The sequence below is a fragment of the Elephantulus edwardii genome, unplaced genomic scaffold, assembly GCF_000299155.1.
Source record: "Elephantulus edwardii isolate Elephantulus edwardi_28Jun2011 unplaced genomic scaffold, EleEdw1.0 scaffold00057, whole genome shotgun sequence".
NCBI classification, from domain to species: Eukaryota; Metazoa; Chordata; class Mammalia; order Macroscelidea; family Macroscelididae; genus Elephantulus; species Elephantulus edwardii.
The window spans coordinates 6,812,574-6,840,496 of NW_006399807.1; the positions used below are offsets into that span (position 1 = coordinate 6,812,574).

General features: G+C 39.0%; 1 protein-coding gene across 1 annotated transcript in view; it reads right to left on the bottom strand.

The window, feature by feature from the left end:
- The window catches only part of LOC102848255 (transmembrane and coiled-coil domains protein 1-like), a 61,018-nt gene extending 42,705 nt beyond the window's left edge, over window positions 1–18,313 (bottom strand). The window contains exons 1-5 of the mRNA XM_006887380.1: window positions 18,112–18,313; window positions 17,282–17,359; window positions 14,523–14,582; window positions 4,735–4,781; window positions 1,352–1,419 (exon numbers count right to left, since the gene is read on the bottom strand). Of these exons, the coding sequence (XP_006887442.1) occupies window positions 1,352–1,419; window positions 4,735–4,781; window positions 14,523–14,582; window positions 17,282–17,359; window positions 18,112–18,181 (323 nt within the window). The 5' untranslated portion in view covers window positions 18,182–18,313. The remainder of the gene's footprint in view (window positions 1–1,351; window positions 1,420–4,734; window positions 4,782–14,522; window positions 14,583–17,281; window positions 17,360–18,111) is intronic.
- Between the last annotated feature and the right edge of the window lie 9,610 nt (window positions 18,314–27,923).

The window sequence follows — 27,923 nt, forward strand, 5'->3', positions numbered from 1 at the left end:
GGTGTGAGGAGAAAGGCGGCTAGAAATGCAGATACGTCACTAAGTGGGGCTGGCGACAAGAAGGGTTGTTATTGTTGTTATGTGCCGTCGAGTCGCTTGTGACTCATAGCGACCCTATGTACAACAGCCCCGAACTCTGCTCTGTCCTGTGCCAAATGAGCAAAAAAAGAATCTGACAAACCTATGAAATCAGCTCCTTTGAAAAGTCTTTCTGAAATCCTTCACTCAACAAAAAACAAGTAAAAGTCACTCATAAAGTAGGCACATAGCAGTTGGTGAAAGGAGGACAGACCGGCAAAGGGATAGAGAAGGCACGCGGAAAGGGAGAGAGAGACAAGCAGACAGGAGAGGAACGGGGAAAGAAGGAAAGGAAATGCTGGTCTGCATAGGATAGTTCAGGTTAGCTCTGGAGAGATGACGGTCATCTTTGGTTTATTTTCCCAACTTCTAATAAAACGAGTTCCACAACTACTCATGGCTGCTATATGTTAGTTTAGACAACAGTAACTTACCTTATCATTAAACATGAGAATAGTTGCTGGGGCTTTATTTTAAGAGTCAAGCATATTTTTACGACTACTTTCATTTTGAATTAGCATGCTAATTAAACAACTAAAGAATAGAAGAAACATATTCATCTCTTTTCAGAGGCCTTATAACACCTAAGCTCTTCCTTTATATTAAAGGGTGAAAAGGCTATCATAATTTGACACTAACAAAATTCAATTTTTATAAGTAAGAGGGCTACGTAATACAGAGTCTTTGTTAGTATGTATGTAGATAAATATGCATATTTGTTTGTATGTAAATGATACATACTGAATTTATGGATCAAGAAGCAAGATACACACAAATTATGGGTAAAGGATTAGAATGCTCTCAACTATTCAGATAAATACAAAAATAATTAATATATAAGAACATATACTACATGTATATGAATGAAACATACTATAAAGGTATTATTATGTGAAAATCAATTTAAAAAATTTTAAAAGAATATATATTATAAATATGGAGAAAGATAAATGAATGAGTAAGTTTGATTCACAGCTTTTCACATATTAGCTGTGTGACCTTGGGCAAGATATTCCTGCCTAAAAACAAAACAAAACAAAAAAAGATATTCCTGCCTAAGAATGAGTGATAAAGCAAACAGAGCAAAATGTTAACAACCGTGAGGGTAGTATATATACTAAGTTTGAAATTACATCAAGATAGTACTAAAAAGTTAACTTCTTATACACATAGAGAGTAATACACAAGTAGATAAAAATATACATGTATACACAAAGAGTAATGCATAAATACATAAAAAGAGAATAATCCAAAAATACATAAAAATACTCACATGGAATTGAACATTCCCATTAGAGCAGTAAAACAAAAGCCGATAGCAAACATGGATTTCATGCGAACCTGTAAAGAAACCAACAAACTGCCATCTTACACGAAAAAAAGAAAAGGGAAACAAAACAGAAAAGCCACATGGCTAATACACATCACCAAAAAATCTTGGTTGCATGTCATTTTTTTAAAAAGGAACTCACTAGGGAAAAAAGGTACTTGTTAACCCAAACTCCATTCCAATACTCTTTCTCCTTGCCAACTTATGGTACTGAGACAAGCATGTGACCTAATTCTGATGCATCAATTCTAAGTATTAGTTCTGCCTGGGGCTTCTGGGAATTGTTTTTTAAGGACAAACTCTGCAGGCACCCCCTTTCAAGCCTTTCAATCATTCTTATTCTCATTTGAGATAACGATACCTGGATGTAAAATACCATCAAATAATTGTTGGTTTTGTTTTTATGTGCCATTAAGTCACCTGCAACTCCTATCGACCCTGCATACAACAGCTCTGAACCCTGCTCTATCCTGAGCCAACCTTACTGTCTCTGACACATCCATCCCCATGACCCCAGTAGCTGAGTCAATCCATCTCACTGTGGGTCTTCCCCTCCTATGCTGTCCCTCCACCCTCCCAAACATAAAGTCCCTATCCAAGGAGTTGTCCCTCCTTGTAATTGTCCAAAGTATATCAGATGGAGCTTTAGAATCCTTGACTCCAAGGAGCAGCCTGGTTTCACCCTCTCTAGGTCAAACCTGTTGGTTCTCTTAGCAGTTCATGTTATATTCAATACTCTTTTCCAGTACCATAGTTCAAAGGCATCAATTTTTCCATCATCCCCAGTCATTGTCCAGCTTCCTGATGCATAACACATAATTGCAAACACCACAGCCTGGATCAGGTGCACTTTAGTCTCCAGACTGGTATCGTTGCTCTTCAGTACTCCGGAGATGTCCCTGACAGCTAACTTTCCCACTGTAATTCATCTTTTGAATTCCTGGCTGCTGGTACCAAGAGTGTTGATTATAGAGCCAAGCAAACTAAACCTGTTAACAATCTCAATCTCTTCACTATCATGATGCTGCTAATCAGCCCAGTAGTGAGAATCTTTGTTTTATTGACGTTGAGCTTCAATCCATATGGAAGGCTGCAGTCTTTGACCTTCTGCAGCAAGTGCTTCAGGTCCTCCTCAGTTTCAGCAAGCAAGGCTGTGTTATCTGCATAACACAGGCTGTTGATGAGTCTTCCTCCAATCCTGATGCCACATTTCTCCTCACAGAACTCAGCCTCCTGGATGATCTGTTCTGCATACAGATTGAAAGGTATGGAGATGGGACACATCCCTGGCATACACCCTTCCCAATCTTGAACCATGTAGTGTTTCTTTGCTCTGTTCTGACCACTGCCTACTGGTCCAAGTATAGGTTTTACATAAGCACAATCAAGTGTTCTGGGATTCCCATTCTTCTCAAAGTTAGCCAGTTTGTTGTGATCCACACAAATGAAACACAAATCAATGAAACACAGATAGATGTTCCTCTGGTACTCTCTGCTTTCAGCTAAGATCCATCTAACTAGGAGGACAAAAACCCTAAACTGATGTTGGCATAACTGAGGCTCTAGATGACATCACTGAGCTGTGCTTACAGCCCAGGGCAACCATTGTGTGGACTTCTTGCAAGACATTAAGAAATGTTTATCTGTTTAAGCCAAAAGAGCAATTATTTAGATATTCTGTTACTTATAGTAAAGCATATTTTTAATTATGTAAAGTTCTTATAGAGGTGTAAATAACAAGATCATAAGGGTTCAAGATTAACAATTGTGCTATCTCTGAATGGCTGGCTTATAAACAATCTTTCTCTCTTCTTCCTTTTTGTAACCCCCAAGTTTGTTGTGGTGACCATGTATTAATGCCATCTTTTATAGCCTGCACGTCTAAATGATAATGTCTCAGTAAAAATTTCAAGATCTCTCAGTGAGTGAAAAAGAAGTAATGCACAATTTAGGTATCTTTTGTTTAAAATGAAGAAATGGAAAACTTAGCCAAACACTTTAATGAGCCTGGCTATCCCTAGGAGCTCTGGTAGTATAACCTGTAGTGTGAGGAGCTGCTATCCAGAAGACTATACATCTCCTTGGGGCAGCTCCACTACAGAAAGATAGATGGGGCCCCCTGGACTTACACCTTCAAAAACTGGATGGAAGGTCACTGAGTTTCAATCAACTCAAGGAGAACGAGTTTGAGTTTATATCTTTAAGATAAGCGTGACTAAGCCTCACACCTCTACGAAAAGTGAGTAGAAAGATAATAGAATCCTATTTCCTTATTCTTACAGTGTGTCCAACATTCAGAGCATAAAAACCTCTTAAAAGTGCAAAAGATATAATAATAAACAACTACAACTGTTCAACTCCTGTGCTGAGATCACACCCCAAAACCAAACTCACAACATGAATCCGATTTCAATTCATGGCAACCTCCACTGGATTTCTGAAGCTATAAATTATAAAGAAGAGAATAACTGTCTTTCTCCAGAGAAGCACCTGCTGGATTTGAATCTTTGGTGGTCTAGTGGAAAGGAGTTGTGCTGGTAGGAGGTTCAAATCTACCAGCTATTCTGCAGGAGACAGATGGGCAATTGCCTCCTGCACGATTTATTGCTTCTGAAAATCCATGGGTCAGCTATGAGTTGGTTTCAACTCAATAGCACAAAACATTTTCAGGTTAGCAGCACAATACACACACTACCACCACTAGGACTTCTCTGAGAAATTATGGTACATTCACACAATGGAATACTATGCAGCACTCAGAAGCAATAAATTTGTAAATTATTACCTAACTTGGGAAGGACTGGAGAGCATTATGCTGAGTGAACTAACTCAGTCCCACAAGGATAAATATTACATAAAACTGTTATTGTAGAAGGAGGGGTGGAAGAGGCTGAAAGCAGAGTGATGTGGATGTGCAGGGGAGGGGGAGATTAATCATTGGGTTGTAAAATTTGATCGGTGGAGGAGTGAGGGAAATTGAAAGAATTCGTTCAAATTTTATTCTAGCTAGTTTTATAAATAAACTAGTAGTGGAAAAAAAAGATGGAAAATAAAATACTTTGTTTAAAATTATAATAGGGACACAAAATAAAATGTGTGAAGGGGATATACTGATTCCCCCAAGACAACTTTTAAAAGGTTATATTATTAAAATGAAGCTTAAGAATAATGCTTCACTTCCATTTTATCTAGAATACTCATATATTATGTATAGCAGATACAAGACTACCTATTTCTGAAAAGTAAGTATGAAGTGTGCGATGCAAATCAGTATTTTGCTAAGAATATTAAGTGGTTCACCACAAAGTTATATTTAGGTGTCTTACCATTGATAGGTCTCTGTTGTTATTTTTCAGTTTCTCTTCCTGTCGCTCTGAAAACAATGAATGAGACAGTTAATATACATGGTTCTGAGCACAGAGTAGATATTAAGTACCTTTTCACCAGCTGGTGATCAAGAAGTGTTTCTGTCTCAATAAGATGAAGTGAATACCTAGAATATTGCATTCTTTTTACTAAAAGTAAATTAAAATATAGCAGATCATAGAAGTATTTCAATTCAAACAACTTAAAACCTTAAGTTCAATTATGAAAAAAACCTGCCTCTGGTATTAAACATCTTAATTCTGGAAGACTTTTTACATGACACCAAAGAAAACTGCCAATCTGCTGATTCTTCTTATTGGTTGTTCTCCATTTTTCTCGCACCAAATCCTGGAGTTTGTTCTGGCTAGGAGAGGCAATCAGGTATCCTTTGGTTCTTCTGGTCTCAGGATAGTAGAGCTTTAGATTCACGTAATCCATTAGTCCTCTGGCCTAATTGTTTGTGTTTATCTTTGCTTTTCTTCCTTCTTCTTCGTTCCAAACAAGAGAGACCGACCAACTGTTGTTAAATGCCATCAAGTCAATTATGACTCAAAGCAACACTATGAACTGATCCGACCCTGTCTTCTCCTGTGCCAACCTGATCATTTTCAACATCCTTGAGACCATTACATCAGGCACTATTAATCTATCTTGTTGAGGATCTTCCTCACTTTTGCTGACCTCCAACTTTCCAAGGGAGATGTTCCTTTACAAGGAATACGTGCAAAATATGTTAGACAAAGCTTCACCATCCTCCAAAAAGCGCTCTGGTTGCACCTTCTCGAGATATATGTTTGTTTTTCTGGCAGGAGATGGGATATTCAGCACTATTCTCCAATACTACAACACAAAGGTTTTGATTCTTCTTCTGTCATCTTTATTCACTGTCCAGCTCTCAGATGCATAGCAAGTGACTGAAAAGAATATGGCTTGAATTAGGTGTACCTTAGTCTTTAAACTTACAACATTGCTTTTCAGGACAGACAACAGACTTTCCAAATGCTATACATCTCCAGATCTCCTGACTGCTGGTATTAAGGGAGCTGATTGTGAATCCAAGTAAGAGGAAACCATTGACAATTTCAATCTTTTTTCCCTCCCCTCTATCATGATGTAGTCTATTGGCTGAGTAGTGAGGATTTCTGTGTTCTTGGTGTTAAGATGTAATCCATCATGAAGGTTGCAGACTTTGATCCTTTGCAGCAAGGTGCAGCAAGCAATTAATGCCCTCTTCACTTCAGCAAGCAAGGCTGTGTCCTCTGCGTAACACAGGATGTTGATGAGTCTTTCTCCAACCCATTCTTCTTAAAAAAATCCAGCTTCCAAATGATTCATTCAGTATACAGACTGAATAAGTATGGAGAGAGGATACAGCCCTGATGCACATCTTTTCTCATTTTAAACCATGCAGTGTTTCCTTGCTCTGCTCAGGAAAAAAGCTTCTTGATCCAGGTACAGGTTTCATATAGCAAGTAGCAAGGCTCTGTCATTCATATTAAATTCTTCCTCCTCCCATCCTTACACAAAGTTCTTCCTATAATCCAGCTTCTCTTATTATTTCCTCAGCATACTGCATAGTTGAAAATTAGAAAAGGTGCACCTCAAGGTTGTACCCTGGCAAGACGTTGCAATGTAATCCCAATTCCAAAGGTTCCTTTCACCATGTCCACTCAATTTATAAGCTAAGGAAACCATCAAGAAGCTGGACTACATGCAGAAGAATACAACATCAAGATTGGAAAAAGATTCATCAACAACTTGTGGTATGCAAATAGCAGGACCTTCCTTGCTTAAAGCAAAGAGAACCTGAAATATTTACTGAATAAAATAAAAAAAAAACCCTACTGACTTGTACATCTCAACACCAAGAAAAGAAAAATATTACAACTGGAAAAATGAGCACTAAATAACACTGAAACTTTCAAGGACTTCATTTTACTTGAGTCCACAATCAATGCCCATGGAAGCAGCAGACAAGAAATCAAACAATGTATTGCATGAGGTACATCTCCTGTCAAGGCCCTCTTTAAATTGCTAAAGAGCAAAGATATCACTTTAAAGACTAAGGTGTGCTTGATCCAACTCATGACATTTTCAGTTGCTTTATGTGCATGTTAAAGTTGGTCAATGAATAAAGAAAACGGAAAAAGAACTTATGTCTTTGAATGGGGGTAACAGCAAAGAGTACTGAATGGGCTGCCAAAAGAACAAACAAATATGTCTTGGAAGAAGTGTTGCCAGAGTGCTCCCTAGAAGTAAAAATTCTGAGGCTTTGTCTTACACATCAGGCATGTTGTCAAAAGGAGTCAGTCCTTGGAAGGGGACATCATAGCTAAAAAGATGGCGAGTTCAATATGCATTAAAGAGCTGGACAATGACTAGGAATGATAGAAGGAGAATTGATGCCTTTGAGCTGTGGTGCTAGAGAAGAGTACTGAATATATTACGGACTGCTAAGAAAACAAACAGGTAATAGAGAGGGTGAAACCAAGCTGCTTCTTGGAGGCAAGGATTCTGAAGCTTCATCTAACCTACTTTGGACATATTACAAGGAGGGATCAGTCCTTGGAGAGGAATGTCAAATTTGGGAGGGTTGAGGGACAGCGCAAGAGAGGAAGACCCTCGATGAAATGGATTGATTCAGTCACTGGGGTAATGGAGGTAGGTGTGTCAGAGGTAATACATTTGGCACAGAATAGAGCAGGGTTTAGGCTGTTGTACATAGGGTCTCTATGTTTCGCAGACGACTCAATGGCACATAACAATAACAACTTAAAAAAAATCAATAAAGCAGTTCCAATTAAAAAAAAAAAAAGACGGCGAGTTAAAAAATGCAGGAAGACCCTCAACAGGATAAAATGTTAACAGCAGGATTACAAACAGTAGAAATTGTGAGGATGTGTTCCTTTAAGTCGTATTCTACCTCATAAATCTGATAAAAAGACTGGATGGGTATGGTGAAAGGATAAAACCCTGATGCATACCTTTCCTGATTTTTAAACCATACAATAGCCCCTTGTTCTGTTCAAACAACTGCTTCCTGATCTTCGTGTAAGTTTGGTTTCTAGAATTCAGACGGCCTGGCTTAATCTAGGAGCAAAATTTGTATCCAGAGAATGGATGTACTAAGTTGTCAATTTTGTCATATTAATAGTATTTCAAATACCAGGAAGATCTTCATGGTTGACAGGTTTCAGCAGAGCCTCCTAACTAACCCAGATTAGGAAAAAAGCCTGGCAATGTACTTGTGATAATGATCCAATGAAAATCCAATCAATCACAATACTATTCCTGTGAATGTCATTAGGAGAAATTAATCACTAGAGAATGATGTCATTTTTGTGAAATGGATGCAAAGCATGGCCCCATGAGGCCGGCTGGCACAGTGGCCATGGTGAGCACAGTGGCATTCCGTGATCATGGGGATGGTACAGCAAAAGGCAACTTTTAATTTTGTTCTCTATCATTTTACAGTAAGACTGAGCTGACTCCATGACTATTAATAACAACAACAAGAAAATGGGTAGCCTGTGTGTCCTTCAAGTGACTCTTCATAAATATTATGTCTTAGACATTCTGGTAGGATTTTGATAAGTAACACTTTATAAATATCATTTCTTATAAATTCTGTTGAAATGGTTTTTTTGTTTGTTTTTGGTGAGCAGGCAATCAAGGTTGCACTCCACGTTGAGATAATTACAGCTATTTTGTGTTGTCAATTGAAGGGCAAAGGGTAATCTGCCTTCTATTTTTATATTCTATACCCATTATAGAAAAGCTACTTGAAAGATGTTCATTTCCTCATCATGCATTATTTTCTTAATTCATATAATCTGGTTTCCATTCCCATCATGGGACTGTAAATGTTTTTGTCAAAATCACTACTAAGCATTTAGCATCTACCTCTGGACCTTGCTCCCTCATGAAACTCTCCCTTTAACATCCCTCCTTTCTAATTTTTCCAGAAATTCTTTTTCAGAGCTCAACTTTTTCAGGGAGCTCTCGTGGCCTAGTGGAAAGAAGCTAAGCTGCAATCCCGAAGGCACACAGATCAAGACCACCAGCTGCTCCATGGGAGAAGGATGGGCAATCTCCTCTTGTCTGAAAACCCGCCAGAGGGTGTCAGCTATGGGTTGGTTCTGACTTGATGGTACACAACAAAAACAACAACTGCTTTTTCAGCTATTCTTTAAATATCTATGTTTCTCCAAGGCTCTCTCCATCATCAAGTATATGACTCTACAATGGTCTCACAAAAACTGCTGGAACATCTGCAACTACGGCCTTTAGTTACCTTTCAAGTCTAGAACTGAAGTCATTCCTATGGCAACACTTTCAGCCAAACAATAGACAGGAGTTTAAGATAAACAAGAACACCCAGAAGGTCCTCAATCTTTAGAACCTTCAGCCATACAAGAACAAAGGGGCACTATTTGTGCCGACATGAAGTTCAGAGGGCAGCAAAGGACAAAAGAATGACTGGAGACTATATCATGGGAAGGAAGCACAAAGAGTATTGTTACAATATAAGGGTTGTAATTAATGTCATGAAACAAAATGTGTATGAATGACTGAAAGGGAAATGGATTTGTTCTGTAAACTTTCACTCAAATTACTAGAAAAAGTAAAAAAAAAATCAATTTGTATTCCTTAACTATCTGACAGTTCTAAGACTGTACATCCACCTGTGTACCAAATATTTCTACTCCACTGCTTCAAATCCAACATGTTCAAAATAAAAATCTTTTCTTCTCCATCCTACACTAGTCTACTACTCCTCCAAAATTCCTTCCTCACATACTTTGGGCATGTTGCTAGGAAGGGCTATTCCTTGGAGAAGGATAAGCTGCTGGAAAGGGTAAAGTGTTGGTGAAGAGGAGGAAGATCTCCAACTAAGTGGATTGACGCAGTAACTGCTGCAATGAGCTCTTGTGTGTCGGGAAGTGTAAGGTTGGCACAGGATAGAAGAGGGTACTGATCTTTTTGTTCATAGGGCTACTATGAGCTGTACTTGACGGCACCTAACTGTAACAACAAATCAGAAATTTGGGCTTCTTCTTAGACCACCCCCCCACCTCACCCTGCTCCTTTTTCTAAATGCCACCAAGACCTATTACTTCTGCCTCTTCTTTATCTTTTCCCACTAACACTAATCAAGTTCAGATTCTTATCACTATTCTGCCTGGATCCTTTAAGAGCTTTTTTACTCTCTGTCTTCAAAACGGTCCCTTCTCCTATTTGTTCTCCAAGTTAGTCTTAAAGCTGAATTCTTTAAACTAAATGTGATGTCTGTCTTCTGCAAGATCCATTAATGGTTGTCTGAAGCACACCTGAGAGAAGTTAAAGTTCTCAAGCTAACTTATCTTTATGGACTAAAACAAACATACTTCCAAATCCCCTGCTGTTGAGTCAGTCCCATGTCAATGTGACCCTATACAAGTAGAAGGGCCCCAAAGGGTTTCCAAGGCTATGAGTCTTTACAGAAGTAGAATGCTACATCTTCCTCCTGAGGAGTGCCTGGTGGGTCCAAACTTCTGAATTTTCAGCTAACAGACAAGCCTTTAACCACTGATTTCTCTGGCTTCATTTGCTTGAACATTTATATCATTTTTATGTTATTTGCCATCAAGTCAACTACATGTCCTAACAACCCTATGAACAGTCATGGCTCTGAAACTTGCCTTATCCTGAGCTAATCTCACCATCTCTGACATACATGCCCCCAGTGCCACAGTCATTGTGTCAATCCATCTCATCCAGGGTCTTCCGCTCTTGTGCTGGCCTTCAACCCTTCCAAGTGTAATGTCTTCCTCCAAGGACTGGCCCCTCCTGACAATATACCCAAAGTATGCAAGATTAAGCTTTTTTACCATCCTTGCTTCTAGGAGGTTTTGGTTTTACATTCTCTGGGACAGATCTGTTTGTTCTCCTGGAAATCTATGGTATGTTCAATACTGTTCTCCAGTACAACTCAAGGGCATCGATTCTTTTTCTGTCATCACTGTCCAGCTTTCAGACACAGAGCTAGCAATTGAGAAGATCATGACTTGGATGAAGCATACCTTACTCTTTAGATTGATCCTATTGCTCTTTAACACTCTGAAGAGGTCCCTGACAAAGATATTCCCAATGCAACTCGTTTTTTTATTTCCTAACAGGTGGTACCAGGGGTGTTGATTGTGGATTGGAGCAAGATGAAACTGTAAACAATTACAATCATCTCTCCATCTATAAGAATGGTATCTATTGGCCTAATGGTAAGTATTTTTTCTTGACGTTGAGATGCAATTAATTTACATTGAAGGCTGTAGTCTCTGATTTTCTACAGCCAAGTGCTTCAAATCCTCTTCATTTACATCCAGTCAGTTGTATAATCTGCATAACACAGGTTGTTGATGAGTCTTACTCTGATCCTGATGCTACATTCTTTATAAGTTTATAAGGTCCAGCTTCTTGAATGATCTGTTCAGCTTTCAGACTGAAAAGGTATGGTGAAAGGATATATCCCTGATGCACTCTTTTACAGATTGAAAAGGTATGGAGAAAGGATACATTCCCTGACGTACTTTCTCCATTTTTGAACCATGTAGTGCTCCCTTCGTCAGTGAAGACAATATTGTTTATCATCCTTAACTATGTGCTACTTTACTCCTCAATGCTTTTTCCCTTCTCAATGAGTCTGTGTATGTTTATCTTTTTTGCACAGAATGTACACTACAAGTGTGGCCTTCATAATACTCTTAAACTTTTAGAAAACTAAAATATCTCAACAAGAAAAAGACAAACAACACAATTGTAAAATGGGCTGAGGCTATGAAAAGACACTTCACCAAAGATGACATTCTGATGGCCAATAAACATGAAGAAATGCTCAAGACTGTTAGATACTGTAGTGTTCTGTCTGGCCAGAGACAACTCATAGCTGACCCCCTAATGTCCAGTGACTTTTCAGAAGCTTTAAATCATCTGGGAGACTGTTCATCATTTTTCCAAGGAGCAGCTGACAGATTCTAGTTAAGACTTTAGGCTGGCAGAACAACTCCTTATCCATTAGGCCACCAGAGCTCCACAGGAGCTATTGTTTGTTGTTATTGTTAAATGCCAATGAGTACAATTCCTATCAACCATAAGAATGACAAACCTGAACCCTATCCTATTCTGGGTCGTCTTTATCATTCCCCAACACACGTGAGCCCACTGCAACAATCACTATACCAAATCCATCTTATTGAGGGCCTTCCTGTCTTTTGCTGATCCTCCACTTTTCCAAGTATGATGTACTACTTCAAGGAACCATCTCTCCTATCAATATGCCCAAAAGATGTGAGACAAATCTTCACCATTCTTACCACTAAAGAGCACTCTGGTTGCACTTTCTGCAAGACATATCTGTTTGATCTTTTGGCAGTCCATGGGATAGTTGATACTCTTTTACAACATCACAACCCAAAAGTATCAATTCTTCTTCTGTTATTCTTACTATTGTTCAGCTCTCAGATGCACAGCAAGTGAATGAAAAGAATATGGCTTGAATCACGTGCACCTTACTCTTTAAACTGACAACACTGCTCTTCAGGATTTTTGTGGAGTCCCTGACAGCAGAGTTTCCCAATGTTATATATCTCCTGATCACTTTACTGCTAGTACCAAGGGTGTTGATAATGGATCCACTTAAGACTAAATCATTAGCAATTTCAATCTTTTCTCCATCTATCATGATGTTGTCTACTGTCCCAATGGTAAGGATTTCTGTTTTCTTCATGTTGAGATGAGATCCGTATTGAAATCTGTAGTCCTTGATATTCTGCAGCAAACATCTCACATCTTTATCACCTTCAGCAAAAAAAAAATTGTGTCTCCTGTATAACATAAGTTGTTGTGTCTTCCTCTTATCCTGATGCTACATTCTGCATAATGTCCAACTTCTCAAATTATTTGCTCAGCATAGATTGAATAAGTGTTATCTAAATAGCAATGAGATGCCATCTCACCCCAGCAACAATAATAATAAAGCTCAATGAAACAGCAAACAACAAATGGTGGTGAGGATGTCGAGAGAATGTAGGATGGAACTCTCAGACACTGCAGGTGGGAATATAAAATGACGCAACCACTATGGAAATTAGTTTGGCCCTTCTTTTGAAAGGAGGAATGGAAATACCATTTGATCCAGCAATCCCACTGTGGGTATACATCCCAAAGAAATAAGAGCTGCTATACAAATGGATATATGCACACCTATATTCATTGCAGCACTATTTATTATAGTAAAAAGACAGAAAGAACAGAGAAATTAATAAAGAAACTATGGTATGTTCACACAATTAAGTACTGCACAACATTAAACAATGATCCAGACTTTGTGAAACACTGGGCAACACAGAAGGATACTCCACAAGGGCGAGATGGCAACACTTGTCTCACACACTCTGGGCATGCTGTCAGGAGGGGCCAGTCCTTGGAAAACAACATCATGCTTGGAAAAGTAGTAGGTCTGTGAAGAGGCAGACAGACCTTAAAGAAGATCCACCAACACAGTGACTGCACCAGGGGGCTCGAGCATGGTGAAGAAGAAGACAACTCACGACAGGGCAACGTTGCTGTCCATAAAGTTATCATAAGTCACAGTCAACCTGAGGGCACCTAACAATAATTTTCTCAATTTACATTTTCATTAGCTAAATCAGCCTGAAGTTTCAAGATTCAGCTAAGGCATTGTCTCTCCAAGGATACCTGATCTCCTAAGTCAACTGAGTTATCCTTTTCCTTTCCTTTTAGAAGAAGCTCTGGTGTGATAGTGGTACGGAGTCGTGCTGTTAACCTCTCTTACAGTTCAAATTCACCAAGGAACTCTTAGGAGAAAGATGGACAGAATCTTCTCAGGCAATTGGCACACTTCACTTTCTCTTAGGTTATAATGTCAGTGACCTACATGGAAACAAAAACCCAAGCCCCTGACATACAGCTGATTCTCTCACTCTTTGATGGATTTTTATTGCTGGTCAGTGCACAATAAGGAAGACATAGATGAAAGAACACAGACATAAAAGTATCAAGACAGAGAAGAAAGTAAGACTATGACAAGAACCCTCAGCTAAGTTTAAGATCTATACTGTCAACATTTTTTCACCAAAACGGAAAACTTCAAAGCTAGAAACAAAAAAAAGAATTAATAGAACTCATCCTATCTTGGACCACCAAGAGAACAAATAATTCTGTCCTGGAGAGTGTGAAACCAATTTGCTCTCAGGAGGCAAGGATTTTGAGGCTCCATCTCACATACTTTGGGCATGTGGCCAGGAAGGACCAGTCCTTGGAGAAAGACATCATGCTTGGAAGGGTGGAGGAAAGCACAGGAGAGGAAGACCATGGATAATATGGATTGACACAGTAACTAGGGCAATGGAGTTAAGTGTGTCAGAGACAGTGAACTTGGCTCAAGATAGGGCAGGGTTCAAAGCTGTTGTACACAGGGTCACTATGAGGCACAGACAAGTCGATGGTACAGAACAACAACAACCTAAATTGGGTTCACATGGAAAAGGTGGATGATCAGCATAAGAGAAGAAGACCTTCTCAAGCGGGGCTGACATAGTGACTGGAACACAGTGTTGAAGATGGTGAGGATGACAGAGGATAGGGCAGGGATCAAATCCATTGTTCACAGGGTTGCTAACGAGTCACAGTTGACTCCATGGCATGTAAGAACAACAACAAAACTGTGGTTCAGACCAATATCTCAACTTACCTATTTTCTTTTTCTGCTGCCGACCAGCTGACTCAGTTATGGTTTCTTTCTTCTTTTCCACTGTAAATAACACAGCAATAAAGACAGTATTATGCATTTTGATGTTTTAAGGAAAATTGGTAAGTAGGATTCTTTGCCTTAATATATTAAGTATGTTGTTGTGTATCACTGAGTCAGAACTGACCAATAGCTAACCCTCTAGTGGGTTTTCAGAGGAAATAAATCACACAGGAAGAAACTGCCCGTCTGTCTCCCATGGAGCAGCTGATGGATTTGAAATGCATGCCTTCGGGCAGGTGATACAATTCCTCACCACTAACCCACCAGAGCTCCCTACAACACTGGAACTACTAACGTGGTAATGAGATGTAAAATTCAATTTTACTCCACTACTACAAACTAATTTTAAAGTATTGAGTGAAAAATGTGTATATGTGTGTGTACAGAGAATGTTTTAGGATGAACCTGCTTGAGGACATGCAAAAAAATTAAGTCAAATTCTATGGTATTATGAATTTTTAAAAACCCATTTTAACCACAAAATAAATAAGAAACATTGATTTTTTTTTTACCCTTTATCATTATTATTAACCCAAAAAAGCAAAATATTTCTTTCTTATCCTAGAAGGACTATCACACAACTACTTGGTATTTAATAAAGACTATGTGATAAACACAGGGATATTGGGGGACAGAAGACTAAAAATATAAGATACTATAAATATTAATGTAGACTTCTAAGAGACTGGATTTTAAGACTAAAGAAATCTTTGTTTTTTTAGGAACAAGATAAATTAATGTTTTTCAAACTTCATGAGATTGCAGAGAAATCCTTTAAAGTTGATACTTATTCACCAAAACTTCAACCTCATAATAAGAATCAGATATGTCAAAGTTAACAAAAACAAAAGATGTCTACTACAAAAACACATCTTTGGCCATGTGCTGCTATTGCTGCATGCTGAATTCCAGGTTTCTGTCAAAACAGCTTCCATATTATCATAAAAGCTTTATCCTGTTGCACTAAAAACAGAAACAGTTTATCCTTCACAGTAATAGTTCATAAATTTTTCAAATAAATATTCTGGCTAAAAATAAAGTTAGATATACTTTAATCTTTCTTATTTACTCAAGCATTCTCTCTGTTTTAGTGCAGTAACACACTGAGAGCAATCCTACTAATACTTAAAGAACACCTAGAAACTTGGTGTCTTGTGAGAAAGCATATCTTTCATCTAAGACCCCAACTCAGTAAGACTGTTTTGGGGATAGTACTAATATTCACCAAATAATGCCAAGAATAAGTAAGATCCGCACAAGGAGAAAAGGCAACCACCAACAACAACAAAATAACTTACATGAGACTGGAGCTTCTAGAAACTTTTCTTGCCCTTTATTGTTGTCTCTTGCCCAAAGCCAAACAAAATTCTGAACAATGTCGGGAAAGACTATATACTTGGCATTAGAATTTCTGTTCATAAGGGAAATTTAGCTTATATTCTTCTTTTTAAATATCCCCCCATACTAAGTACTGAAGTTGTCGAGGATTTCATTTTACATGGATCCACAATTAACACTCCTGGAAGTAGCAGTTAAGAAATCAAGTAATGTATCACATTTGGCAAAGCTGCATGGTGGTACCTAACAACAAATACAAATGGCAAACTGTACTTTAAAAACTGAGCTTAGGCACAAATTCTCTGCTTGCTATGAGATATAACTTACTCTTTCTAATTAGCTTCTATGTTTCTTTTCTATAACATTAAAACAGTATTTATATGATTACTGCAAATGGTTATTGTGTAGGTCAAGTGAGGTACTTGTAAAAAAGAAATTTCTAATTTTCATGAAAATATAAATAAAAATTCAACAATATAAAGGAATTATTTTTAAGTTTAAACTTTACAAGGAACTTTTTAAAAAAAAAAAGCAAAAGCCAAACTTGGCCCATAAAGACCTATTCATATTATACTCATAACCACAGTTCTCTTAGATCCCCTCAGCTGTGCCCAAGTCGTGTTATACGCTGTTGAATAACAGATTAGAACCTTTCTCTAATCTGTGACCTGTGCGATTCCTGCTTTAGTTCAAATTAAAAAACTCTACTTCTTAACTTTTTTCCCAAACCTACTATCAACCAACTCAAACAACTGAAATTTGGCTTTCCCCTGAAGACACTCCTTCTCTCAACACCAGCAATAATGATCTGCTATTTTCCAAACTCCCTTTTTATGTCAAAATTTTTGCTCATATGCTGTCTTCCTTCACTTGGAATTTCCTCAACAAGATCGGCTGACACCATGATTGTAAAAACAGGCTTGAGATCATGAAGATGGTGCAGGAAATGGCAGGTTTAGATCTGTTGTCTACAGTGTTACTATGACTCGCAGTCGTCTCAATGACACATGACAACAATAACCTCATTCTCTAACCAAATTCTAGTGGTCCACTAAGGACTGCAAAATCCTCTGGACCATGAAGGATTCCATGGCACCGCACAAGTGAATAGATGCCCTATTTTACAAATGGGTAAGAATTACTGTTAATACAGAATACATACCTCCCATGGATGTTTCTCTTTTTTCCCCCCATTTGTACGATATTTTTTTGGTACACACATATTTCAAATTCACTTCAATTTGCATCAGATTCATCTTTGTATTCCAATAATGTTTGTACTCCTAAGATATTTATGGTAAACACGCATTCAATGACTTGGATATGTTGAAATTTCTTTTAGAAGATGTGGCCATACTCACATTTTTTACTCTGTTTTTCCACTTCTGCTTTCAGTCTCTTGTACTTGTCTGTCCTGTACACCAGGACCCATGTTATGCCTGAAAAAAAAAAAAAAAAGAGTAAAAGTAACATGCTCATAAGGAAATATTTGGGGTTGTCACAACAAACTGCTACTAGTAATTACTGTTGGGAAAAGAAGGATAACAACTCTTTATTTGTTGTTGTTGTTATGTGCCATTGAGTCGCCTGCGACTCATAGCGACCCTATGTACAACAGCCCTAAACTCCGCTCTGTCCTGTGCCAATCGCACTGTCTCTGACACTCTCATCCCAATTATCCCAGTCACTGAATCAATCCACCTCATAGAGGGCCTTCCTCTCCTGCGCTGTCCCTCCACCCTCCCAAGCATGATGTCCATCTCCAAGGACCGGTCTCTCCTCACAACATGTCCAAAGTATGTTAGACGGAGCCTCAGAATCCTTGCCTCCAAGGAGCCACCCGGTTTAACCCTTTCCAGGACAAATCCAGGATTCTTTATTTACGCATTGTTAATTATTTTAAATTGTAAAGATAACTGACTCTTCAATCAAAACAACTGCAACTTGATGCAGAAGTGTCTATATACACACAAGGGCGAGATGGACTGAAGATCAAAGAATATTATGCAATCATTCCCAAACTACTCCTATTGCCTCCTGCTCAGGAGTCGCGCCGAAGTTTCCTGCAGTGACCTGAACTTTCAGAGCAAGAAAAGGTCACGACCTTACTTCTTCAGAGACCCGAGGGTCTCCACGCCTAAACTCTTCCCCGTCGGTGCTGATCAAAGATCAAGGACATAGCTTCTCTTACCCTCAGCGAGAAGAGCCGTACACACGGAGATAAAGACGATGAGGAGTGTGTCAGCGAACATGGTGCTCATCTTGTACCTTGGTTCCTGCACTCCCACCCGCGAGGAGGGGAGAAGTGCTCTACAGTCGGCAAATACGACGATATTCGAGTTCCCTAGTGGCAGGGACCACCGACAAGCATGCAGACTCTGACAGCTTAGACAGCACTTCCGCTTCCGGGGTACAGTGCCGGAAGAGCCCGTTCACCAGCCTCACGTGACCGGGCTGTGGAGCGGAAGCAGAGGTGCTTAAGCGTCATCTCGTGCACTTTGGAATTTGAGTAGCTGAGAGATGATTGGCTGCTGCAGCGACAGGCTCTTCGCTCATAGGGGTTTACGTGTGGGTTTGCTGTGTACCCCTCATTCTTGGACACAAACCAGTTATTTGAGTTCCTTGGCATTTCTGCTTCGTGTCTCTACATCTATAGCCAACCTGTCCTGGATTCAATTTAATGGTGGTGGTGTGTCAGAACCGACTCATAGCTGACCTTCTTAGGGGTTTTCAGAGGCAGTTAATCGCACGGGAGGACATTGCCTATCCTCCTTTGGAGCAGCTGGTGGCCTCAAACTGGGTGTCTTCGGGATTGCCGCGCAGCTTCCTGGTACTAGGCCACCAGAGTTGCCTAGATTCAATGTAAAGGAGAAAAATTTACACCTATAAATTTATGGTAGGTGCCTGCCTCTTCTAGGTGCCACCCACAGACTTGGAGCTGGGCCCTTGCAGGTGTGGACTGCTGGATTCCAAGAGTTGACGTTCTAGTGAAGGAGAGAAATTTGTACTTACGTGAATACTTGCGTTGTACTTACGTTGATTTAATAGAGCAAAGAGCCGAGTGCTCTGATGAAACACTTCAGGAAACAATTCGTTTTGAGAAAGAGAAAAAACTAATGAAAGGAATTGAAGCAGCGCCCTAGACAGTAGTGAAGGACAAGTGTGGACCACACCAGGTGGCACTAGGGTGACATAAAAAGAAACCCAAAAAACTGTAAAATTATTTTGGGTAGCGTTTCAGAAGACACTTTTTTTGCAAAAATATCCTGTAGTTATAACAACAAAATCACTTTTCTGAAATCTAGCTTAAGATAGTAATATACTTACAAGGCTAATACTCTGTTCATTTACTTTTGAACCTTCTAAGGAACCCTGCTGATGTGGTTAAAGCATTTGTCACATGCTTTTATTCCAACAACTGCTACTGGGGAGAAAGATGTAGTAGTCGGCTTGTGTACGGATTTACAGCTCTGGAAATGCTATGAATAAAGAGCTTTCAGCCTTACAGGGTCACTTGGAGCAAGAATGCACTCAATGGCAATGGGTTTGATTTAATGTCGAGTCAAATCTGTCATTATTACCTAATTACCATGATGCTTTGCATGACGGTTTTGTCCACCTGCACTGAAAATGTGCAGTCGTTGGCTGTGCTGTTAGTGTTTCGGTTTTGGTTTGTTGGGGTTTTTTTTGGGGGGGGGGGAGACGGGGGTGTTACCGTTTCCCTCAAACTGTTTTTTCGTTTTTACATATTTTCTTTTGTGACATTAATTACAGCTCCCACATTGTAACTGGTGAACACACCTAGAGCTAATTGAAACAAGTCAATTGGTATCCCATTGATTCCTGGGGCCTTATATATAGCCATTGCCTTCAGTGCAGCTTCAGCTTCCTTCTTCATTACCATTGGCTCCTGCTCATATGGTACTTCCTGGAATTTTTTCAGTGTCAATTCTTTTTGGCACTCTGTGTATTCCTTCCATCTTGTTTGGTGTTTTCTGGGTCATTCAATATATTTCCCATACCATCTTTCAGTAGCACAACTCAAGGCTTAAATTTCTTTTTCAGTACTCTCAGCTTGAGAAATGCAGAGTGAGTGCTTTCCTTTTTATTCTCCAATTCCAGCTTTCTGCATATTCCATTATAATACTTTGCTTTGTCTTCTCGAGTTGCCCTTTGAAATCTTCAGTTCTTTTTACTTCGGCTTGTTTTCCCTTTGTTTTGGCTTCTTCACACACTAGGGCAGTTTTTAAGTCTCTTCTGATATCCATTTTGGGTTTTTTTTTCTTTATCTTCTGTCTTTGTAATGACCCTTTTGCTCTCTTCATGGCTTATATCATCCAACAATGCATCTGGTCTTCGATCATTGATGTTCAATTCTTCAAACCTATTCTTAAAATAATTTTGAAATTCAGATGGAATAGACTCACGATTGGTTCTCTGGACTTGTTTTCCTTTTCTTTAGCCTCAATTAGAACCTCCACATGACTAATTGATGGTCTGCCCTCAGTCCACCCCTGGCCTCGTTTTGACTGCGAATATTAAGCTTCTCCAACATTTCCTTCCACAAATGTAGTCAGTCTGATTCATAGGCAGCTCATCAGGTGAGATCCATGTTTAAAGTCACCATTTGTGTTTTTTTAAAAAAGTATTTGCAATAAATAAATCGAGAATGCAAAATTTCTATTTCCAGCCTCATTTCTATCACCAAGCCTATATTTCCAAACTACTATTCCTTCTTCATTTTTTCCAACTTTTGCATTCTAATCACCAGTTATCATTAGTACATCTTGACTACATGTTTGTGTAATTTAGACTGCAAGATTTGGTAAAAATTTTCAACTTCTTCCTCTTTAGCTCTAGATGTAGGATCATATATTTAAGTAATAATCTTATTAACCAGTCTTCCTTGTACATGTATGGATAAAATCATATTACCATGTTGTATTTCAGGATAGAACTTGAAATTTACTTTTTACTATGAATGCAATATCGTTGTTCTTCTTCTGCTTTTCATTCCCAACATAATATACCAAGTTATTATCTGATGCAGAGTGGTCAAAGCTACTCCATTTCATCTCAACTAATACCTAGAATGTCGATGTTCATGCACTTCATTTCATTTTTCACAATCACTAGCTTTTCAAGATTCAAGCTACATACATTCCATGTTCCAGTTATTAAAGGATGTTTGTCATTATTTTTCCTCATTTCAACTCACTTCCAATCTGGGCTTTACCACTAATAATTATCCACATTCCTCTATGTTCATAGGGTTTTCATAGGCACGCTATTTAAGAAGTGAATGGCTAATCCCACTTCCTAGTCTGTTTTAATCAGGGAGCTCTGCCAAAACCTGTACACCATGGTCAGGTGTATGCTAGGAAATTTCGAGGAGAGCTGTCTGGCCAACTGACTGAGATCTGTATTTGTTCCCGTTCCAAACAAAGGTAATACAATAGAATGTCGGGAGCTCTGGTGGCCTAGTGGCAAGAAGCTGCACTGCAATCCCAGAGGAACACGGTTCGAATCCACCAGATGCTCTGCCGGAGAAGGAGGCGCAATATCCTCCTGTACCAGTCAGATCTAATTTGACGGTACATGCACACAAAATAAAAATTAAAAAAACAAAAAAAAAAAAAAAAGAATGTGGAAACTATCAAACAATATCAATAATATCACATGCAAGCAAGATACTGTTGAAGATCATTAAAAAGCGACTAGACTAGAACAATACAGAGATAAGGAACTGTCAGAAGTTTAAGCAAAATTTAGAAGTGGCCGTGACATCAACAGATATCATTGCTGATATCAGATGGATCCTTGCTTAAAGCAAAAAGAAAATGCTAGAAGAATGCCTAGTTATATTTTACTGACTATTCAAAGGCATTTGACTGTGGGATCATAAAAAAATGATGGCTAACAATGAGAAGACTGGGAATCCCAGAGCACTTAAATGTGCTGATGTGAAAGCTATATCTACACCAAGAGGCTATTGTATGAACAGAGCAAGGGAGCAACACTACATGGTTTAAAATTAAGAAAGATGTGTGCCAGAGTTGTATTCTTTCTCCATACCTAAATAATCTATGTGCTAGGCAAATTATTCCAGAAACTGTACTTTATGAAGAAGAATGTGGCATCAAAAGCAGAGGATGACTTATCAGTAACCTGTGTTATGTAGATGACCCACTTTGCTTACTAAAAGCGAAGAGAACTTGAAGCACTTGTATGGATTGTATCTCAACCTCAAGAAAATAATTTTAATGAGTTAAAATTAAATTTTAATGAAAGTTTACAGACTTTGGATTTCCATTCATTCATTCTTGCACACTTTCCTCCATGTCCACCCCTTCCCCAGTTTGCTTTTCTTTATGAAAAGTAAAAAAACCCTCTTTAATTGCTATAAAATCCCGCCCCCATCCACTCCACTATACATCTTTCATTCTGAACTCTTGTCATTACAATATCTAATCATATATCCCTTTTAAACAGTTCTCTCCCTCACCTGTGTCAATGTAGTGTGCATTATTTATCCCCTCTTTACTTAGTTCCCCCCCCTAGATGTCAGTCCCATTTTACAACAGTGGCACCATGCAGTATTTGTCTTTTTTTGACTGAGTTATTTCATTCAGCATAATGTCCTTCAGGGTCACCCATTTTGTATAATATTTCATGAGTTCCTTGTTTGTCAATGCAGCATAGTATTCCATTGTGTGAATATACCACAGTTTATCCATTCATTTGTTCATGGACACTTGGGTTGTTTCCAAGTTGCTACTGTGAACAAAGCAGCAATAAACATGGGTGTGCATATATCTGATTGGGTGGCAGTTATGGTATTTTTAGGGTATATTCCAGGAAGTGGAATTTCTGGGTCAAATGGTATTTCTATTTGCAAATTTTTGAGAAAGAATAAAAGTGCCTTCCATAGTGGTTGCACCATTTTACACTCCCACTAACAGTGAATAACGGTTCCAGTTTTTCAGCAATCTCACCAGTATTTGATGTTTTCTGTTCTGTTAAATTTTGCTATTCTGACTGGGTTGAGATGATAATCTCATAGTTGTTTTGATTTGCATCTCTCTTAGAGCTAGGGATTTTGAACATTTCTTCACGTGTTTGTTTGCCATCTGAATGTATTCTTTGGTGAATTGTCTGTTTATATCCTGTGCGCACTTTGCAATTGGGTTGTTTTCCTTTATCTTGTTGTGGTGGGGGATTTGATTCTTAGACGGTCCCATTCATCAATTTTATCCTCTCCTAGTTGTAGGTTTTTCAGGATGCTTGGAAGACTGTTTATGTACTTCTAGAGTTCTTCGAAGCTTTTCTGTAATGAAGTTTATATTCCTTGGTTTTAGACCTAGATCCTAAATCCACATTGAGTTGCTTTTGTGTGTGTGTGTGTATGGAGTCAAGTGTGGATCTTACTTGAGTCTTCTGCAGATAGTTTTCCAATTTTGCCAACACTATTTGTTTAAAAGGCTATCATTTCCCCTCTTAATTGATTTAATCTCCTTGTCAAAAATCAGTTGACCATAGGTAGATGGGCTGATTTCTGGGTTCTCAATTCTATTTCATTGATCTATGTATCTGTCATTGTACAAGTACCACGCTGTCTTGACCACCATGGCAGTCAAGATATCAGGGAGTGAGATGCCTCCTACCTTGTTTCTCTTTTTTAGGGCATGATTTACTTATTCGGGGCCTCTTTCCATTCCAAATGAAATTGGAGATTGCCTTTTCCATCTCATTGAAGAATGGAATTGGTATTTGTATTGGGATTGCATTGAAGGTGTATATAGCCTTTGGTAGTATTGTCATTTTCACAATATTGAGTCTTCCTACCCATGAGCAATGGATATTCTCCCATTTCTCCAAGAAAATAAAAATTCTTGCTACTGAACCTATAGGCAATAACATGATCGGTGGAGAAAAGATTTAAACTGTCAACAACTTCATATTATTTGGATCCACAGGCTTACATCCTTGGTAGAGCAGTCAGGAAATCAGGAGATGTATCTCACTGGGAAAGTCTGTAGTCAAGGACCTCTCCAAATTACTGAGGAACAATTATGTCTGTTTGAGGACTAAGGTGCATTTGATTCAGGCCATAGTCTTTTTTAGTTGTTATGCATCTAAAAGCTGGACAATGAATAAGGATGACAAAAGAAGAACTGACACCTTTGAGTTGTGGTATTGGAGAAGAATACCGAACATCCCATGGATTGCCAAAAGAACAAACAAATATGCCTTGGAGAAACTGCAGCCGGAGTGCTCCTTGGAGGCAAAGATGATAAAGCTTTGCCTTACATACTTTGGACATGTTACTAGGAGGAGCTATTCTTTGGAGAAGTACATGATACTTGGCTATATGTTGAGTCACAAGGGTGAGTTTAATTCCAGACTCAAAGAGTTACTTAGCCCTATTGTCTCAGAAGTTTCCACTTATCTCTGTCCTGCCAGTGATTTTGTTACTGTTGTGTGTCATCAAGTCAGAAGTGACTCATGGCTGACCCTCTAGAGATTTTTAAAAAGCAAGAAATCACATGGGAGATTGCACATCTTTCTCCCGTAAAGCTGCTGGAGGTTTCGAGCAGTGTACCTTTGAATTGGCAGCACAACTCCTTGCCTTTAGGCCACTAGTGCTCCCTCTGTTGTTTTTATAAGCAATGATTTTATCAGAGAGACTTCTGGTGGCCTAGGGCTAAGAAGTTGCACTGCCAGTCTAAAGGTGCACAGTTCAAATCCACCAACTGTTCCTCAGGAGAAAGAGAGACAATCTCCTCCTATCTCATTTACAGCCAGTGAGAAATTAGTTATCAATCGGTTCCAACTCTATGACAATGAATTGATACTAAAATATTTCTGAGAATTGTCAGACTCACACCTCAAGCTCATGGATGTTGGGTCATAACTGACTTGGAGCTGGCCCTCTAGCAAGTTTCAGGGGCTGTAAATTGCACAGTACAAGATTGCCCATCTTTCTCCCTTGGAGCAGCTTGTGGCTTGGAACCACCCACCTTTAGTGTGTCAGCATAATTCCCTATCTACCAAGCCAGCAGAGCTCCCTTCTGTGAATTAGGTGGTTTTATACTGCAGCGTGGGAACCGACTCATAGCTGACCCTCCGGCAGGTTCTCAGAGGCAGTTAATTGCACAGGAGGAGACTGCCTACCCTTCTCCTGCAGAGCAGCTGGTGGCCTTGAACCACGTGCCTTCAGGACTGCAGTGCAGCTTCTAGTCACTAGGCTACCACAACTCTCTAATTAGGTGATAATTAAAGGGTAGAAAAATATTCTAAATGCTTCTAATTAGTTACTATTGTTGTAACTAATGAGAGTGTAGTTCAGTGTAGAAACACTTATACAAAACAATGGTATTCTTGATATTCATATACTTTAAGAAATACTACATTTAAGAAATGTATGTTTATCACTTAATATTATTATTAAAGTTGATAATTTAACTAAAGATCCTATATGGTCTGATAGAGGAGGCTGTACACTAAGGGCAGGGATTGACACCACGAGTTACCACAGTGAGTGACACCATTAATGATGTCATTGCCGTAGAAGGATAGGAGTGGGGGGTGGGAGTGGGCAGGGAGAAAAGTGCTGCAATGAATGACTGAAAACCCTAAGTCTCTGTAAACGTTCATTAAAATTAATGAGAGGAAAAAAAGAAGGATAGGAGTGATTTTGAAGAGCAGAAAGACATGGATAAAAAGGAAGACAAAAGCATGGTGCTTGTATAACAGAGCAGTGAGAGACGTCTCTAGAGGATTGTATAGAGAAGTATGCACCCAAATTCCTACAGTGACTAGGCTACAGAAATGAGATGCAGACCTACTCAGCAGTGTCTCAGAAGACAGTCCTGGTAATCTATTCCTGCAAGCTTTCAGTCTTGGAATCTCTGTGATGCAATTCTGCCAAGCACACAAAGGGTTACATTGAGTAAGAATGTACTTGATGGCGAATAACGACTATTTAATCTGAAAGAAGCAGTTGATAAAATTCATTGCCATCCAGTTGAAACTGAAATGAACTGAAAGGCGACTCTCTGCTTTTTGAGGCTGTAAGTCACATGAGAGGAAAGTATTTTTCTCCACATTTTCTCTCTCTCTCTCTCTCTCTCCCTCCCTCTCTCTCTCCTTTCTTTTTCTTGTTGTGCATCATAGAATCAGATTTGACCACAGGAAGAGATTGCCTCTCTTTCTACAGCACAGCATTTGGTGGATTTGAACCTCGTGCCTTTGCAGCACAGATCACAGCTTCTTGCCACTAGGCAACCAGAGCTCCCTGAGACGAAAGTACTTCTATATTTCCTGTGGAGTTGCTGTGAACTTGAACCACCAGAGAGATGTGGCCTTTGGGTTGGCAGAACAGCTATCTACAGACTATGCTACCAGTGCTCCCAGGCACTTGGGTAAAATAAAAATCAAAACCCAGTACAGTCAAGTTAGTTCCAACTAATAGTTGCCCTCCATCAAGTTTCAAAGGCTGTAAATCTTAACAAGAGGAAACTGCTCGTCTTTCTCTCTTGGTGCAGCTGATAGATTGGACTACAGACCTTTTGGTTATAACAGCTATGTCAGCTATCTTCAGGTCCTGGAGGAATGAGTATCCAATTTTTAGATTTTATTTTACATGTACAATGTATAAACATACAAAAAAATTTAAAATATTCAGTAGGCCAAAGAAAATGTCCCAGCAACTTCAAGTAAGTCTAAATATATAGAGTTTTTTAGACAAGTCAAATTGCATGGGAATAAAAACACAATACTTGGCTGAGCCGTTCTTCTTTAACTTGGTCTTTCTATTGTAGATTACTTTCTCTTCACTTCCATTAGGCTTCATTTATAGTTCTGTGAGATCACTTTTGTGTGCTTTTTACCTCTACTAGCCTTAGCAGCAGAAACCTTGTCCCCTTTTAATAAACATTATTCGACTTTTCAAAATGACTAGAACAGTACATATATAGGGAACTGCCAGGAGTTTAAGCGTGATTTAGAAGAGGCTGTGGCACCAGGGTTATCATTGCTGATGTCAGATGAATTCTGGCTGAAAGTAAAGAATAACAGAAGAGTGTCTGGGAAAGTCTGCACTCAGGGACCTTTCCAAATTATCAAGGAGCAGTGATGTCAGCTTGAGGACTAAGGTGCATCTGATTCAGGCCATGGTCTTTCTAATCACTTGCTATGCATCTGCGATCTGGACAATGGATAATGATAACAGAAGAAGAATTGATGACTTTGAGCTATGGTGTTGGAGAAGAGAAGAATATCCCATGGACTGCCAAAAGAATAAATATGTCTGGAGAAAGTGCAGCCAGAGTGCTCCTGGGAGGCAAAGATGATGAAGCTTTGTCTCACATACTTTGGGCATATTGTTAGGAGAGTCTATTCTTTGGAGATGGACATCATGTTTGGAAAGGTGAAGCACTGGTGAAGGAGAGGAAGCCCCTCAGCTAGATGGATTGACACAGTGACTACCGCAATGGCCTCAAGAGTTTAAGGAAGTGTGAGGCTGGCACAGGATAGGACAGGGTTCAGATCTGTTGTTCATAGGGTCACTAAGGATCATTCTCAATGGCACTTAACAACATTGGACTTTTATATATCAGAAACAGTAGAAGGCACTCTGGGGTCTAAACAGGTGATAGACATACAATTTCTGGCTTTCAAAGTTCTCCATGCAGTTTATATGTTATAATAATATAAATTTTAAAACCTCATTCCTACCAGTTAGAAAGTGAATCATAGCTGATCCTCAACTGCATTTCTGAGGGTATAAATCCCACAGAAGAGAATCTCCCACCTTCCTTCCAAGGATCCTCTGGTGAATTCAGTCCACCAGAGCAGCACTGACTATGGCTTAGCAATGCAACTCCCTGCAGACACCACCAAAGCTACCTTAATATAAAATAGAGGTATGTATTAAATGCTTCTGGAGCACTGATGAAGACAGATTCTTTTTTAAAAAATTTTATTTTATTAATTTTAATG